The sequence below is a fragment of the Coregonus clupeaformis genome, chromosome 37 (assembly GCF_020615455.1).
Source record: "Coregonus clupeaformis isolate EN_2021a chromosome 37, ASM2061545v1, whole genome shotgun sequence".
In the NCBI taxonomy this organism is placed as follows: domain Eukaryota; kingdom Metazoa; phylum Chordata; class Actinopteri; order Salmoniformes; family Salmonidae; genus Coregonus; species Coregonus clupeaformis.
In genome coordinates, this window is record NC_059228.1 from 30,775,646 (window position 1) to 30,793,120 (window position 17,475).

General features: G+C 46.1%; 1 protein-coding gene across 2 annotated transcripts; it reads left to right on the top strand.

The window, feature by feature from the left end:
- The first annotated feature begins 453 nt into the window (after positions 1–453).
- On the top strand, positions 454–16,496 carry LOC121553754 (synaptopodin 2-like protein). Of its 2 annotated transcripts, none has more exons than XM_041867118.2 (4): positions 454–812; positions 3,295–3,446; positions 3,638–4,380; positions 11,668–16,496. In XM_041867118.2, the coding sequence occupies exons 1-4, from the start codon at positions 711–713 to the stop codon at positions 14,385–14,387; spliced, it is 3,717 nt and encodes a 1,238-aa protein (XP_041723052.2). In that variant the 5' UTR covers positions 454–710; the 3' UTR covers positions 14,388–16,496. The 2 variants fall into 2 exon arrangements, with proteins under 2 accessions (XP_041723052.2, XP_041723053.2); XM_041867119.2 differs by having other exon boundaries at positions 744–830.
- The last annotated feature ends 979 nt before the right edge of the window (positions 16,497–17,475 follow it).

Consider the following 17,475-nt stretch of genomic DNA (forward strand, 5'->3'; position numbering starts at 1 on the left):
CTATAATCAAATGTGTGATTGACTGATTGATTAAGTCACGACCTCAAAGGAATCAGCCATGACCCACTACAAAAGTGGATCCCCACCCACCATTTGGGAACATGGATATAAATCATTTAGATACTCCAGATTCCAGTCCTACACAGGTTTAGAGGTGCATGGACAACACACTGGAGGTAGGGGCTTATTTTTGGAGTGGCTATCAACAACCCCTTGACAACTCCGCTGTCTGATTGACAGGACAAGTGTGCAATTAGACCCTCCTCTCATTCACTCAGGCCAGCATTCCACTGTGTAAGCAGACACAGGTCTCTAACCACCTCCTCTTCTTTTCCACCTACCCCCCATCTCTCTCTCTCTCTCTCTCTCTCTCTCTCTCTCTCTCTCCCCCCCTCTCTCTCTCTCTCTCTCTCTCTCTATCTCTATTTCAGCTCCCCCAGCCTGCAGCCCTATCAGCAGTGCCCATACTTAGGGTGTGGGTGGGCATGTGTGTGTGTCATTGAAAGAGTGTGTGTATGTGTGCGTGCCCAGGTGCCAGAGTAGTGGGCTGAGAGAAGTCAGCTCCATGACATTATAGCTGAAGGAGAGTGGACAGAGCTCTCTGAGGGGGCCCTGATGACTATGGAGTAAATGCACTGAGGGCCCCCCAGAAAGACAAAAAGAGAGACAAACGGACAGAAACACAAAAAAGGAGGACATTTCACACAATAATGGTGGCAGAAGAGGTTATAATCACCTTGTCCGGTGGAGCACCATGGGGCTTTCGTCTCCAGGGGGGCGCGGAGCACCAGAAACCACTTCAGGTGGCCAAGGTATGGCTTCAGTGAAAGGTAGGATGGTAAAACTGTTTCAAGGGACAGGGGATATGGTAAGAGGGACATTCTGGACGATAACAGTGTCTATGTCTATGAAAGTGCATTCTAAAATATATTGGGTCTGGAATTAGTGGGTTATAAAGGGTTGTGAATGTGGTTCAGATGGAATATTGGCTGCAATCATGGGCAGGGGCTGAGAGGCCTGAGCATGAGTCATGTGTCTGTTCTAGAATGGGTCTCATGTGGAGACATTGGAGTGATTGATAGAGCTGTTGAACTTAAAACTTCTCCTGCTTGGAGTGTATGTAGCAAGGCAGATATAATTTCATGCTTTGTGAAATGACATCAGAAAAAACATATAGTTACAAAATACACATGAACTACTGTTTTCCATAAAGCATTTGGTGCATGATTGTACAGATGTTGGACAGATTAGATCATCATTTGCAGAAGGTCATCATTGGATCTCTCTCGTTTCTGAATGGTTGGTTCTCAGTCAGGGTTCTCAGTCAGTCACTACACATATTCATAAGAGGATATCCAGTTCATAGATACATACAGCATATCAGTTCACAGCATATCAGTTTCACACCTTAGAAATCCAACTGCCTTATCACTTCTCTGCCTATGCATTACCCCATTGCATTTCCACATTACCAAAGTATTTCTTTTGGATCTATTCTTTACCCATCTGAATATAAGTCATTTTTCTGTATAGGGGATTTTAGTACATATAGTATGAACACACACACACACACACACACACACACACACACACACACACACACACACACACACACACACACACACACACACACACACACACACTGAAACCACATTTACTGAGTGTTGACTGAGCAAAACCGCTTTTCAAACAGGCTATTCTGGGTTAAGGGGTGGCTCACCAAGGTGTGTGTTTCAGCCTAGTGAAGAAATTGTCTGGGTTATATTCTTTGCCAGTGCTAGCTGAGATCCAAAAGGTTAAACAACCCCTTCAAAACAAATATAAATTCCTCTATCCTCACACAAGTATCAAGTATCTACCAGAGTAAGAGGTCCTTACAGATCATGTAGCTTCAACATGTATACTCTCTTAAAATCTCATAGGTTGCATCAGCACAACCGCCATACCCTACTTCCTGAATTGCGTAATAGAGAACAACATTATTATTAGAGCCCTAAGAATAGTGATCCCTCAAAAATAGTTGATCATTATCCAACATGGAGGTGACTTGCACAGAGTTGCACAGGAGTGTAGACGTCAGCTCACCTAATCTGAACAGACAACTGTGTCTGTGGTGGCCCATCTAAAACCATATGGCCCCTGACCCCAGAAAGGAGGTGGCATAATCATGTTAGGCCTCTTGCTGCATGCCATGACACACACAGGTGGGGGTTATGGGGGACGATGTGGCTTTATTGAAAGAGCCGTGGCAATGTGACAAATGTGTGGGACTTGTGATATTGTCCCCCATTTGATGTGTGTGTGTGTGTTGGTTTATGTGTGCGTGTGCGTGTGCATGTGTGTGTTTGATACAGGGGCAGCAGCCAGGAGCTAAGACCACAAGGTGACTGATTGACTTATTAATGTCCCCTTCCACAAGTAGCAACGCAAAGTTAGGGCCACTTTGACAGGGTTAGCTAACTGGGACCTGTAATTTAATTGCGGGCCAACAATGTCAGCTCTGAATATTTTTATAGAGATTAATTGGGTTGAACACTGTATACCCTTCCTCGGGTCCAAACAATGAACACATACACACTCTTTGTAGTCATATCATATTCAATATGCAGATGTATTCAGTATCATATCTTAGAATAACCTCTAGGGATCTAGGATAAAGAAATGCATCTGAAATATGCTATACTACATAACTTACATGTACACAGTATAACAGATAGGACTGGCAGGGTGTCATTCCCCTGTGCTATCCTATGGATTGACCCTGGGCACAGATAGTGGGAGACTGCATGGGGGAGGAGAGGTGCTGGCTGGCATTTTCCTGCTGAAGTGGGTAAGAGGGCTTCACTTCAGCCACAGCTTGTGGGAAATGTCTGCAGCACGTCCAAGCTGTCAGGGCAAGTCATCAAGACAAGACATCAAGAGCTGCTTTGCCATGTTCTCCATCCAATATCACTTTTCAGAATGAAGGAGAGATGACAGAGAGATAAATAGTTAGAGAGAGATTGTTAGAGAGAGAGAGAGAGAGAGAGAGAATGAGAGAGTGAGAGAGAATGAGAGAGAGAGAGAGAGAGAGAGAGAGAGAGAGAGAGAGAGAGAGAGAGAGAGAGAGAGAGAGAGAGAGAGAGAGAGAGAGAGAGAGAGAGAGAGAGAGAGAGAGAGAGAGAGAGAGAGAGAGAGAGAGAGAGAGAGAGAGAGAGAGAGAGAGAGAGAGAGAGTATGGAATTGGGAACTGTTTGCAAACCTATCTTACATGGATTACTGTGGGTGATATTTTGTCTCTCCCTGCTGGTGTAGGTGCGTAAGCGCAGTAAGGCGTGCAGGGCAGGACTGCGGGAGGGCGATGAGCTGGTGTCCATCAACGAGCAGCTATGTGGAGGTCTGTCCCATTCCCAGGCCATGACCATAATCGACAGCTCCCCAGGAATATTACACATCCGGGTCAAGAGGTCAGAGAGCAATTACAATCGCCATTGATGTGTACACCTTTATGCATAAAAATCCTGAGGTTAACATATTGTTTCACCTGTTATATTAGCATTAAGTGCTACTCCATCATTAAGTCTTATGCAAATAGCATAAGCCGGAACAGTATGCCCAACAATAGTAAAGTAACCGTATTGTGAATTTGCTCCCACAGGGCACCAGCAGGCTTCCAGTCTGTGGTGCTGTTGACCCGCGCCCCATCCCCCCGCATTGACAAAGAGTACCGAGCCGCCCTGCGCGCCATGTCCCCCTCCTCCAGACCCCACCACACAGCAGCTGTCAGGGAGGTCCCCCATGGCAGGTCCTCCGTCCTGTCCCCCATGGGGCGCAGCGGCCTCACCTCTCCCCCAGGCAGTGAGGCCTACTACGGGGAGACAGACAGCGACGCAGATGTGGCGGCCCACGAGAGGCAGAGGAGGCAGAAGCGTAGAAGTCCCAGCAACTTACCCGGTAAATCCTCTGGCAGAGCCTCCCAGGAGGGAGGGGAGACCTCAGAGTTTAGCGGCTATGACAGCGCCCCAGATGGCCGGTTCTACCCAGGACTCCAGGGCCACGGGCTAATGGATGGCCGAGGAGGTGGAGAAGGCCTGCCGGGGGTGGCCCGCAAGGAGGTGATTTACCAGCCCCCTCCAGAGATGTGGTCCTCCCAGACCTCCACAGAGACCTCCTCCATCATCTCCTCGGTTGAGGACCAGGGCCCAGGACGGGACGGAGTGGCGGAGGAGGACAGTGGCTTCCAGGAGCCCTCCAACGTGGTCCCACTGGTTTCCCCCGAGAGGGCCAAAGGGGCCATGCAGCTGAGCTCCCGCAGGCAGCTGGTGCCCATGGTGGGGCCCATAGACACCCCTCTGGACGAGGAGCTCAGTGTCACCTACATGGACAAGGCCAAGCAAGCCAGTGAGTATCCTAATCATGCCCCATAGGGTGATGTGGGATGTGTTACTGTACAAATAATTAGTAATGTAATGGCTAGTTGAGGCTGGCACTGCATATTGTGAGTTATCTATACTGAACAAAAATATAAACACAACATGTAAAGTGCTGGTCCCATGTTTCATTAGCTGAAATAAAAGATCCCAGAAATTTTCAATACACACAAAAAGCTTATTTCTCTCCAATGTTGTGCACAAATATATTTACATCCCTGTTAGTGAGCAATTCTTCTTTGCAAAGATAATCCATCCACCTGACAGGTGTGGCATATCATTTACATTTACATTTTAGTCATTTAGCAGACGCTCTTATCCAGAGTGACTTACAGGAGCAATTAGGGTTAAGTGCCTTGCTCAAGGGCACATTTACGTCATTTAGCAGACGCTCTTATCCAGAGCGACTACAAATTGGTGCGTTCACCCTATAGCCAGTGGGATAACCACTTTACAATTATACTTTTTTATTTTTATTTATTTTTATTTTTTTTGGGGGGGGTAGAAGGATTACTTTATCCTATCCCAGGTGTTCCTTAAAGAGGTGGGGTTTCAAATGTCTCCGGAAGGTGGTGAGTGACTCCGCTGTCCTGGCGTCGTGAGGGAGCTTGTTCCACCATTGGGGTGCCAGAGCAGCGAACAGCTTTGACTGGGCTGAGCATATCAAGAAGCTAATTAAACAGCATGATCATCACACAGGTGCACCTTGTGCTGGGGACAATAAAAGGCCACTCTAAAATGTACAGTTTTGTCACACAACACAATTCCACAGATGTCGCAAGTTTTGAGGGAGCGTGAAATTGGCATGCTGACTGCAGGAATGTCCACCAGAGCTGTTGCCAGAGAATTTAATGTTAATTTCTCTACCATAAGCTGCCTCCAACGTCGCTTTAGAGAATTTGACAGTACATCCAACCGGCCTCACAACCGCAGATTTTGTGTAACCATGCCAGCCCAGGACCTCCACATCCAGCTTCTTCCCCTTTGGGATCATCTGAGACCAGCCACCCGGAGAGCTGATGAAACTGTGGGTTTGCACAGCTGAAGAATGTCTGCATAAACTGTCAGAAACTGTTTCAAGGAAGCTCATCTGCGTGCTCTTGGTCCTCACCAGGGTCTTGAACTGACTGCAGTTCGGCGTCGTAACCGACTTCAGTGGGCAAATGCTCACCTTCGCTGGCCACTGGCACACTGGAGAAGTGTGCTTTTCACGGATTAATCCCGGTTTCAACTGTACCGGGCAGATGCCAGACAGCGTGCATGGTGTCATGTGGGCGAGCGGTTTGCTGATGTCAGCGTTGTGAATAGAGTGCCCCATGGTGGTGGTGGGGTTATAGTATGGGCAGGCATAAGCTACGGACAAGAACACAATTGAATTTTATCGATGGCAATTTGAAAGCACAGAGATACCATGACGAGATCCTGAGGCCCATTGTCGTGCCATTCATCCACCGCCATCACCTCATGTTTCAGCATGATAATGCACGGCCCCATGTTGCAAGGATCTGTACACAATTCCTGGAAGCTGAAAATGTCCCTGTTCTTCCATGGCCTGCATACTCACCAGACATGTCACCCATTGAGCATGTTTGGGATGCTCTGGATCGACGTGTACGACAGCGTGTTCCAGTTCCTGCCAATATCCAGCAACTTCGCACAGCCATTGAATAGGAGCGGGACAACATTCCACAGGCCACAATCAACAGCCTGATCAACTCTATGTGAAGGAGATGTGTCACGCTGTATAAGGCAAACGTTGGTCACAGCAGATACTGACTGGTTTTCTGATCCACGCCCCTACCTTTTTTTTAAAGGTATCTGTGACCAACAGATGCATATCTGTATTCCCAGTCATCGGAAATCCATAGATTAGGGCCTAATGAATTTATTTCCTTATATGAAGTAAAATCTTTGAAATTGTTGCATGTTGCGTTTACATTTTTGTTCAGTGTAAATCATATAAAAAAAAAAAAAATTAAGATAATGAGATGGTGTTGGTGGCTTCTCAAATCAAATCAAATGTTATTTTCATAGGTGTCCTCTCAGGTAAAGGCAGAGTATTCCTCATGAGACAGCATCAGTCTGCATGGGGCCCCTTTTAGAGGACAGAGGCGGTCCATTCTACGTAGAACAGAGACTATATTTGTCCCCTAGTTCAGTGATCCGCTAACCCGAGCACTGCATATATGAACTGGGAAAGGCATCTCCATGCAGCTGCTATCTGGTATCAAGTAGCAGACTCTTTCTCCCCCCTCTCACTTTCCCTCTTTGACCACCTTTATAGATCACTCTGTCCTTCTCTTCCACTATCTTCACCTCTCATGTTCATGTCTTGCTACATCTCGCTAAGACTGCAACAAAAAACACATTTAACAAAAACGTACATTCACTATTTACAGGTATAAATAAGACACATTTAAAATGTATCTAGAGTAAACAAAATATGATACCATTCCATTCATACACATATCAATAGACACACGTGCTGTCTTTGGTCAGATGGTTTAGACACCAATACACCAATAGTTAATAATAGTGAGGCGGAGTGCCCTCTGCTGTGATCAGTCTGTCAGAGCTAACTGGCAGCTGATGTATGGACCAGTGACCTGGGCTAACAGCCAATATATATATATATATATATATATATACTGTATACATACAATGCCTTCGGAAAGCATTCAGACCCCTTGACTTCTTCCACATTTTGTTACGTTACAGTCTTATTCTAAAACTGATTAAATAAATAAAAATCCTCATCAATCTACTCACAATACTACAAAATGACAAAGCAAAAACAGGTTTTTGGAAATCTTTGCAAATGTATTAAAAATAAAAAACAGAAATACCTTATTTACAAATACCTTATTTACGTAAGTATTCAGACCTCCTGTTTCCATTGATCATCCTTGAGATGTTGCTACAACTTGATTGGAGTCCACCTGTGGTAAATTCAATTGATTGGACATGATTTGGAAAAGCACACACCTGTCTACATAAGGTCTCACAGTTGACAGTGCATGTCAGAACAAAAACCAACCCAAGAGGTCGAAGGAATTGTCCGTAGAGCTCAGAGACAGGATTGTGTCGAGGCACAGATCTGGGGAAGGGTACCAAAGCATTTAAAATCCCCAAGAACACAGTGACTTTCATCATTCTTAAATGGAAGAAGTTTGGAACCACCAAGACACTTCCTAGAGCTGGCCACCCGGCCAAACTGGGCAATCGGGGGAGAAGGGCCTTGGTCAGAGAGGTGACCAAGAACCCGATGGTCAATCTGACAGAGCTCCAGACGTCTTCTGTGGAGATGGGAGAACTTTCCAGAAGGACAACCATCTCTGCAGCACTCCACCAATCAGGCCTTCATGGTAGAGTGGCCAGACGGAAGCCACTCCTCAGTAAAAGGCACATGACAGCCCGCTTGGAGTTTGCCAAAAGGCACCTAAAGACTCTCAGACCATGAGAAACAAGATTCTCTGGTCTGATGAAACCAAGATGGAACTCTTTGGCCTGAATGCCAAGCGTCACGTCTGAAGGAAACCTGGCACCATCCCTACGGTGAAGCATGGTGGTGGCAGCATCATGCTGTAGGGATGTTTTTCAGCGGCAGGGGCTGGGAGACTAGTCAGGATCGAGGGAAAGATGAACGGAAAGTACAGAGAGATCCTTGATGAAAACCTGCTCCAGAGTGCTCAGGACCTCAGACTGGGGCGAAGGTTCACCTTCCAACAGGACAACGACCCTAAGCACACAGCCAAGACTACGCGAGAATGGCTTCGGGACAAGTCTCTGAATGTCCTTGAGTGGCCCAGCCAAAGCCCGGACTTGAACCCGATCGAACATCTCTGGAGAGACCTGAAAATAGCTGTGCAGCAACGCTACCCATCCAACCTGACAGAGCTTGAGAGGATCTGCAGAGAAGAATGGTAGAAACTCCCCAAATACAGGTGTGCCATGCTTGTAGCATCATACCCAAGAAGACTCAAGGCTGTAATCGCTGCCAAACAAAGTTGTTTTTGCTTTGTGATTATGGGGTATTGTGTGTAGATTGATGAGGGGGGAAAGTATTTAATAAATTTTAGAATAAGGCTGTAACGTAACAAAATGTGGAAAAAGTAAAGGGGTCTGAATACTTTCCGGATGCGCTGTATATATATATATATATATCTTTTTTTTTTTTTAAAGGAACTCAGTCCGGCTTTAAACTTATTCTTGAAAGTTGTAATAGTAGAACGCACAAGGTGCAATTTCCAAATTGGGTAGTGCATCATCAGTTCCTCTTGTCATGTTAGTCATTGCATACCTTAGAGAGCTATTTATAACTTGTCAGAAATGTCCAGCTCAATTAGCCCATGTCAGCTAATGTTTTTAAATTTACAGTTGAAGTCGGAAGTTTACATACACCTTAGCCAAATACATTTAAACTCAGTTTTTCACAATTCCTGATATTAATCCTAGTAAATATTCCCTGTCTTAGGTCAGTTAGGATAACCACTTTATTTTAAGAATGTGAAATGTCAGAATAATAGTAGAGAGAATGATTTATTTCAGCTTTTATTTCTTTCATCACATTCCCAGTGGGTCAGAAGTTTACATACACTCAATTAGTATTTGGTAGCATTGCCTTTAAATTGTTTAACTTGGGTCAACATTTTCGGGTAGCCTTCAACACGCTTCCCACAATAAGTTGGGTGAATTTTGGCCCATTCCTCCTGACGGAGCTGGTGTAACTGAGTCAGGTTTGTAGGCCTCCTTGCTCACACATGCTTTTTCAGTTCTGCCCACAGATTTTCTATAGGATTGAGGTCAGGGCTTTCCAATACCTTGACTTTGTGGTCCTTACGCCATTTTGCCACAACTTTGGAAGTATGCTTGGGGTCATTGTCCATTTGGAAGACCCATTTGCGACCAAGCTTTAACTTCCTGACTGATGTCTTGAGATGTTGCTTCAATATTTCCACATAATTTTCCTTCCTCAAGATGCCATCTATTTTGTGAAGTGGACCAGTCCCTCCTGCAGCAAAGCACCCCCACAGCATTATGCTGCCACCCCCGTGCTTCACGATTGGGATGGTGTTCTTCGGCTTGCAAGCAACCCCCTTTTTCCTCCAAACATAACGATGGTCATTATGACCAAACAGTTCTATGTTTGTTTCATCAGACCAGAGGACATTTCTCCAATAGCTACGATCTTTGTCCCCATGTGCACTTGCAAACCGTAGTCTGGCTTTTTTGGAGCAGTGGCTTCTTCCTTGCTGAGCGGCCTTTCAGGTTATGTCGATGTGGGACTCGTTTTACTGTGGATATAGATACTTTTGTACCTGTTTCCTCCAGCATCTTCACAAGATCCTTTGCTGTTGTTCTGGGATTTATTTGCACTTTTCGCACCAAAGTACGTTCATCTCTAGGTGACAGAATGCGTCTCCTTCCTGAGCAGTATGACGGCTGCGTGGTCCCATGGGGTTTATACTTGCGTACTATTTGTACAGATAAACGTGGTACCTTCAGGGCGTTTGGAAATTGCTCCCAAGGATGAACCAGACTTGTGGAGGTCTCCAATCTTTTTCTGAGGTCTTAGCTGATTTATTTAGATTTTCCCATGATATCAAGCAAAGAGGCACTGAGTTTGAAGGTAGGCCTTGAAATACATCCACAGGTACACCTCCAATTTACTCAAATGATGTCAATTAGCCTATCAGAAGCTTCTAAAGCCATGACATCATTTTCTGGAATTTTCCAAGCTGTTTAAAGGCACAGTCAACTTAGTGTATGTAAACTTCTGACCCACTGGAATTGTGATACAGTGAATTATAAGTGAAATAATCTGTCTGTAAACAATTGTTGGAAAAATTACTTGTGTCATGCACAAAGTAGATGTCCTAACCGACTTGCCAAAACTATAGTTTGTTAACAAGAAATGTGTGGAGTGGTTGAAAAACAAGTTTTAATGACTCCAACCTAAGTGTATATAAACTTCCGACTTCAACTGTAGGTTTCTTAGCCCATGTCATTTTTTTGTCACTCAAATATCACATGAATACACATAAGACATGGTAACATGTATAGAATTGCAAGAAAATTAGCTTTAAAACTGCAAAAATGTATTTGCACCCCATGACAAAATGTGTAGAATTGCAGGAAATAAGCGTTAAACATACCAAATTCTCTCCACCAACAAGAGGGGTGTCAACAATTTGTGTCATGAACAGTGCTTTTGCCCATAGAGATAGACGTGGCGCATGCGCAGGATGTTCCCCAATGCTGGAAGGGGGGCCCCGAGTGAAAGAGTTTGGGAACCCCTGAGTATGTGATCATGTCAAACTGTATGCCAATAATAAACTCATGACAAAGTACATACACATATATATGCCAAAGACTTACAACCTGTCCACCTGTCACCGTCATAAACTCCCAGAGAGGGAGGGCTGAGGCTATTTGAGGACGATGCTGTTTTAAGAAGTTTAAATACATAAAATGCCATAAATCCCTGTGTGTCCCTAATTAGAGGTTCACATGTCCTGTTCAGGGACACTGCCGGTGACAAATTAAATAACAACTCCTTACATAGTTGGGCACATTGGGATCATATCTGTCTAAAACTATTACAAGTTAGTGGAAATGTACAACGTCTGCTTGAAGTTTACCTACAAGATGGGACTTTTCGTTAACTCTATGCTATTTGGTGAAGTTAATAGCTGGGAACTTGGGATTTCTCCTTCACCTTGGTAAATGTAAAATCCTGTGGCTTGCCAGCCGTTTTTCCGGATGTGCTCTGGTAGCATGTTAGAATATGGATGCTTGTCACTGGCGTACCACACACCCACTTCCCCCTGGAGGTCGCCCCCTCCTCCCCAGATAGCATATTTATCCTTGGCAAAAATGTGTAGAATTGTAGTTAGCTGTTGTTGTTTTTTTTTAAATCTGATGTCATGAGTTCTCAATTTAAAAGTTATATCTGGTCGTTCAACACTGGTAAAAAAAAATCCCCTTTTACTTTTGCCAATGCATCAAAGTCCACCCTGTAAAAGACTATCCTGTGATCTTTTTGTGTATATTATGTTAGGTGCAGTTCCATTTTAAGGTAATCATTTCAGATGAATTGTAACTCCTATTCAAGAATTGAAAATAAGTTTTATTGAGCTTTTAAAAAATGGAATCGATTGAATTGAAATGGAAATGACCACAACCGAGATGTTATAGAAACAGTAATGGTGTTTCTACAGATGTACCCACCCTAAAACATGCTCTTTGACCCCTACAGAACTGAACCGGGGTGACACGGTTCAAGACAAACAGGTGAAGGAGGCCAGAACCAAGTGCCGCTCTATTGCCTCCCTTCTGACAGACGCCCCCAACCCCCACTCCAAGGGCGTGCTGATGTTCAAGAAGCGCCGGCAGCGCTCCAAGAAGTACACGCTGACCAGCTTCGGCAGCGTGGACGAGGACATGCAGCAAGATTCCCAGGAGGAAGATGGTCTTTTCCCAGGAAGCGAGTCAGAGTTTGATGAGGATGGCTTCTCGGCCGCCCCCGACACCACCTGGGACAGTGACTACCTGGATGCACTGGAGAAGAGGGCGACCGCAGGGGGAGAGCGAGGGGATGGGGCAGAAGATGCCCCCAGTCCCGGCCTGAGTGACATCTCTGGGAAGGGCGCCCAGCTGTTTGAGCAGCAGAGGAAGAGGGCGGCAGAGCATGCCAAGAAGGTGGCTGCCGCCCAGCCTCAGGTGCCGCCCCAGCCTCAGATAAAGACCCAACCACCGAACCAACCACAGATCCAGGAGCAGCCTCAGCCATATGCACAGAGCCAGCCAGAGACACAACCACAGATGTACCAACCTCAGCAACCTATGGCACAACCACCCCCTGTAGCCTTCCAGGAGGAGGCTTCGTCTGTGGCAGAGAGGCCTATGGCACCGGCCCCAGCTGCTCCTACTGCCTACAGTATGGCTAACGGAGACGTAGCCTACTCTGCAGTGAGTACAGCTAGCATGGTGATGTTACCCCCGACTGTGGCACCCAAACCAATCACCGCCCAAGTGTCCATCTTAACCACTCACATACCTCCGCCCCAAACACCGCTGCCAGAACTCTCCTCCAGCTCTGTGCTCAACAGAACAGCCCGACCCTTCAACCCAGGGTTCGTGACTAACCGAGCCGCCACCGCTCCTGTTGTGTTCCGCCCCGTCGTCACCAAAAGGGCCCAGCGCCCAGCAACCTCTGTGTCTATTGTAGGATCTCCCTTCTCCACCACATCAGAGCTGCCTCCAAGTGGTTATCCTTCCTTCTTCTCTCCCCCGTCCTCTGTGTCCGGAGGACCATTCTCCACCCCCTCCTCAGCACCGGCCACTCATCCCCGTCCTGCCTTCTCTGTGGAGAGCCTGGCAGAACCACCCATGCCCTCTGTTCCACAGGCATCCTTTACAGCCATACCTCCACCCCCAGCACAATTCTCAGGTGGCCCCATACCCCCACCTCCAGTCTCGTTTGCCTCCGTACCACCACCCCCAGTATCATTTGCCAACGTACCCTCAATTCCACCCCCATCGCCATTCTCAGGTGCACCCATACACCTAGCCCCAGTCTCAGTGGCCCAAACATTCCCAGCTCCAGTGTCATTTGACCCCATACCCCAACCTCAAGTGTCTGTTGCCCACATGCCCCAAGCTTCAGTCTCAGTTGTCCCACTCCCACCCCCCACAGCCCCTGCACCTGTACCCAGATCCCCCATGTCCAAGGTCCCACCTCTCCCTGGTGGTCGTACCGGTTACCTCCAGGAGGCTTGTCGGCGCAGCGGCAGGAGGCCCATGTTCCGAGTCCCTGATGAGAAGAAGAACTCTCCCAACCCTGACCTGCTGAACATGGTGCAGAACCTGGATGACAAGCCCCGCTACGGAAGCTACTCAGGGAGTATGATGGGCTTTGAGTCAGGCGCAGAGGAAGACCAGGGTGCTGAAGCCGGCCGGGGCAGGATGCCTCCACCGGTGGCCCCCAAACCCAGGGTCATCCACGAGGCCCCCCAGATTCCCCAGGCGGAGGGGAAGGGGGCTCAGCTGTTTGCCCGCAGGCAGAGCCGCATGGACCGGTATGTGGTAGACACCCCACTGGAGACCGCCTACCAGCAAGAGGTCACCCATCCAGGGGCCGAGTCCCAGGATGCCCCCAACCCCAATATCAACTCACAGTGGAAGTTATCCCCTAATATCCGTGCCCCCCCGCCCATTGGTTACAACCCGTTGCTGGCCCCCTCCTGCCCTGTGGGGCCACAGAGAGATACAGGCAGGTCTGACAGGAGGGGCTGGGGAAGCAGAGGGGGGATAGCCTCTCATAGGGAGGGAATCAAAGCTCTGGATTTCATGAGAAGGCAGCCTTACCAGCTCAACTCAGCTATGTTCGGGGGTAGTGTTGCCAACCTGTCGGCGATGCCCTCCTACCAGGACCAGAGGCAGCAGCAGGGAGGGTATACTACTATGGTGGGCAGCACCATGACTCCTCCCAGACAGATCCCAGTAAAGGCGGCCCGTGTGTACGAGATCAAACGCTTCTCCACACCCACGCCCATGTCAGCCCCGTGCCTGGCCCCTATCGTAATCGCTCCTCGTTCAGCCACAACGCTGGGAGAGCGCCTGACCCGCTCCGACATGATCTCCCCAACCCCTGCTCCTCTCTCCCCACTCCCTGCCCCTGTCTCTGCCCCACATCCCGTCCTTGCTCCTACCTATTCAGGTGGCCTGCCCGGGCTGCCCAGAATCAATGCCACCCCTGTCCCCAACCCCATCCCCATCCCCCACCCAGCACCCTATCCTGGAGTGTCCAACAGTGGGCTCCAAGGAGCCAAGCAGTTTCAGAGTGCCCCTGATCTGAGTTTCCTTGCTAACCTCCCCCCTCCCCTCAGGGCGAATGCCATGCAGGCACCCAAACCCCGCTTCATCGCCACCAAGGTGGGTGTCCAGCCGCGTGTGTGGAGACCAGGTGCCATGTGAACGGGAGTGGGAGACCCTGTCTGAGAACTGGACACATCCCAGCCCTATAAAAAAATACATATCTGCAAAACAACAAATTAATAAAGTGGTAAAATACTGATCAATAAGCTTGTTCAGTGCCCAACAAATACGTTTTCACAAATGTATTACGTATCTTTGATTGTAATGATTTGAAAGCCTCACTAAATGAATGTTTGATTGGTGAAACTCAGAAATGTGTTTCCATTCATTTGATTTTTTTCAACCCTTTTGTTTGTGCAGTTGAGGTCATTTGCTATCAACGTCACTAAGTACTATGATCAACTTCAAATCATGGTCATCCATGTGATTGCAGTCGTAGATTAACTTGCTTGTCACACATGCTGTTGCTGACCTGCGTTTGTCTGGTTTGTCTTTTAACTCATTTGGCCCAGTCATGTCACAAATACACCTGTCCTGGAGGAGGTTTTTGTAAGGCTTATCTTTCTACACAGTCATCTAAATACTGTTTAAATAGCCATGGGAGTGAGAGAGCCTGTACTGAATTATTATTTGAAACTTGAAATGTTGACATGTAGGATTTCTGAAATGAAATTAAGTGGTGGATATCATTTTGCATAGCAACCGACCGTTCACAAAAAATTACCACAGGAGGATCGCTGAGGCCATGAGTCTTCTATCTCTCTGATGAGAGGACAGAGGAGGGAGAGGTGAGGCTAACACAGAGAGTGGTGAACACAGAGGGGTCCGAGCAGCGCTGATTCAATGTGAGCACCATCAGACGAGTGCCAAGCACGATGATGCTTCACTCAGAAGAAACCACTGACATGCTTCTCTCATGAAATTTGGGCTCTCCAACAGAGGTCATTGCTAATTTTTCATTGGGCAATGGCTAGGTTGAATATTTAATGGACCTAGGGCTGGTGCTCCCTTCCAGTCTGCTGAAGCCGACCTCGGAAGATCAGAGGAGGTAGAAGATACTGTATGTTAGACCTCTCTCCATCCTGACTGTTTGTGTTGGTGGTACCAGATCCCCGGCTCCCAGTGGTCAGTGGGAAATGCCATCTGTTTTGGCGGGGCTCGTAGTTAACAGGTGTTTTTCTAGCCAGTCACTGCCTATTTGCGGAGCTGATCAGACAGCCAACCGAACTGGATGAGCACAGCAACCCAGCCCTTCCCAGACTAGTGTTCCCTTTCTGAATGTCTGGTGTCCATGTCACCACCCATGTTGTATTAAAACAAATGACACTGATGACAGATGTTTCTTTCTTCTTTTTTGTGACTGAATCTGATTTGTTGTATAGAGAAACAGGGAGGCACCGGCAACAGAAGTGTTAAAGACATGAGATGGGCTGTGGATATGGAAGCACCAAGGACATACAGTCCCTGCCAAAGGATTTAGAGGGGTGTCGGTTATGAACTGAGGCAAGGTCCTCACTGGCATGTTAGCCTCTTATTTAGAGGAGGGGAGATATGTCACAGCGTGCCATGAGAGAGAAACTTCAGTTTGGATATTTGTCAAGGATTTCCCACAGCCTTTAGAAAGTAGACGAAAGTGACTAGGAAAGCCTGGTTCTGAGGCCTAGTGAGGGAGGAGGGTAGAGAGAGAGAATAACAGACTCCACCGGTGCCTCTCTGAGACATGGAGGTGATCAGGTAGTGTATAAAATGGCAGAGATGACACATAATGAACCCGATCATGAATGAAACCATAAACATTCATGTTCTTCTAACAATGAAAACAGCTGATGGTAATTAACTGTAAATATATACAGGCTTTTGGATATGGATATGACCCCCATTCACTGACAGGGTTCATGACTTACCTATCTGACAATGGTAACTCGTTGTAATTTCATGTTGTTTTTCTAATTTGTTAATCTAATTGAACCTAACGTAGGCTATCTGCATTAATGTCATTATGGGTTTTAAAGTATGTGATATGTTGTGCATAGTGGTCTCGGTGTGTAAAAATACAATAATTGACTTGTCATTTATCCTGGATATAGCTAGATAAAAGTGAGTGTGGAAATGTCTGTTAATGAAGCCGCAATAAACGAGGGCAGTAAGAGCTTTTTACTGACTGAGAGATGAGCTCATTTTAGAGGAATAAAAATACTTAAACATTTATCCAATTGTCTGAATCCTCTGATTCCACACTGCCCCCTGTCATTAAAAAGCACTGTGTGACACTGCAATTCTCAGATACACAATATTTGTGTACTACAGCACACCAATCTATGAACAGGAATAGTAGGATACATGCGAAGACAATGCCATTGTTTCCCTAAAATAACAATTTTTTCTCTAATTCAATTAGGGGAGAGTGGGGTAAGTTGAGACATGTTTTACATTCAGCATCACTCCATCAAGGGAATATAGTATTCTTTCTAACAAAGATACATACAGTACCAGTCAAAAGTTTGGACACACCTACTCATTCAAGGGTTTTTCTTTATTATTACCATTTTCTACATTGTAGAATAATAGTGAAGACATCAAAACTATGAAATATTACACATATGGAATCATGTAGTAACCAAAAAAAGTGTTAAACAAATCAAAATATATTTTAGATTTTAGATTCTTCAAAGTAGCCACCCTTAGCCTTGATGAAAGTTTTGCACATTCTCTCAACCAGCTTCACCTGGAATGCTTTTCCAAAAGTCTTGAAGGAGTTCCCACATATGCTGAGCACTTATTGGCTGCTTTTCCTTCAAGCATCATAACCTATAACACAATAAATTAATTTGACTTGGTTTTTTGGACCTAAGTTGATTACCACTTTTTCCATGTGGTTTCTTCCTTTACAGCCTCCATGAAATGATGACCTCTTCCTAAATATTTGGTCAAATTATTAATTTTGTGTAGCTCATTTTATCTATCTATCTATCTATCTATCTATCTATCTATCTATCTATCTATCTATCTATCTATCTATCTATCTATCTATCTATCTATCTATCTATCTATCTATCTATCTATCTATCTATCTATCTATCTATCTATCTATCTATTTTAGTAATCTAGGAGAATACCCATTTGATATTCAAAACATCTACAACAAACCTAATTATAACACAGATTCTACCACCCACAGCCAGAAAAT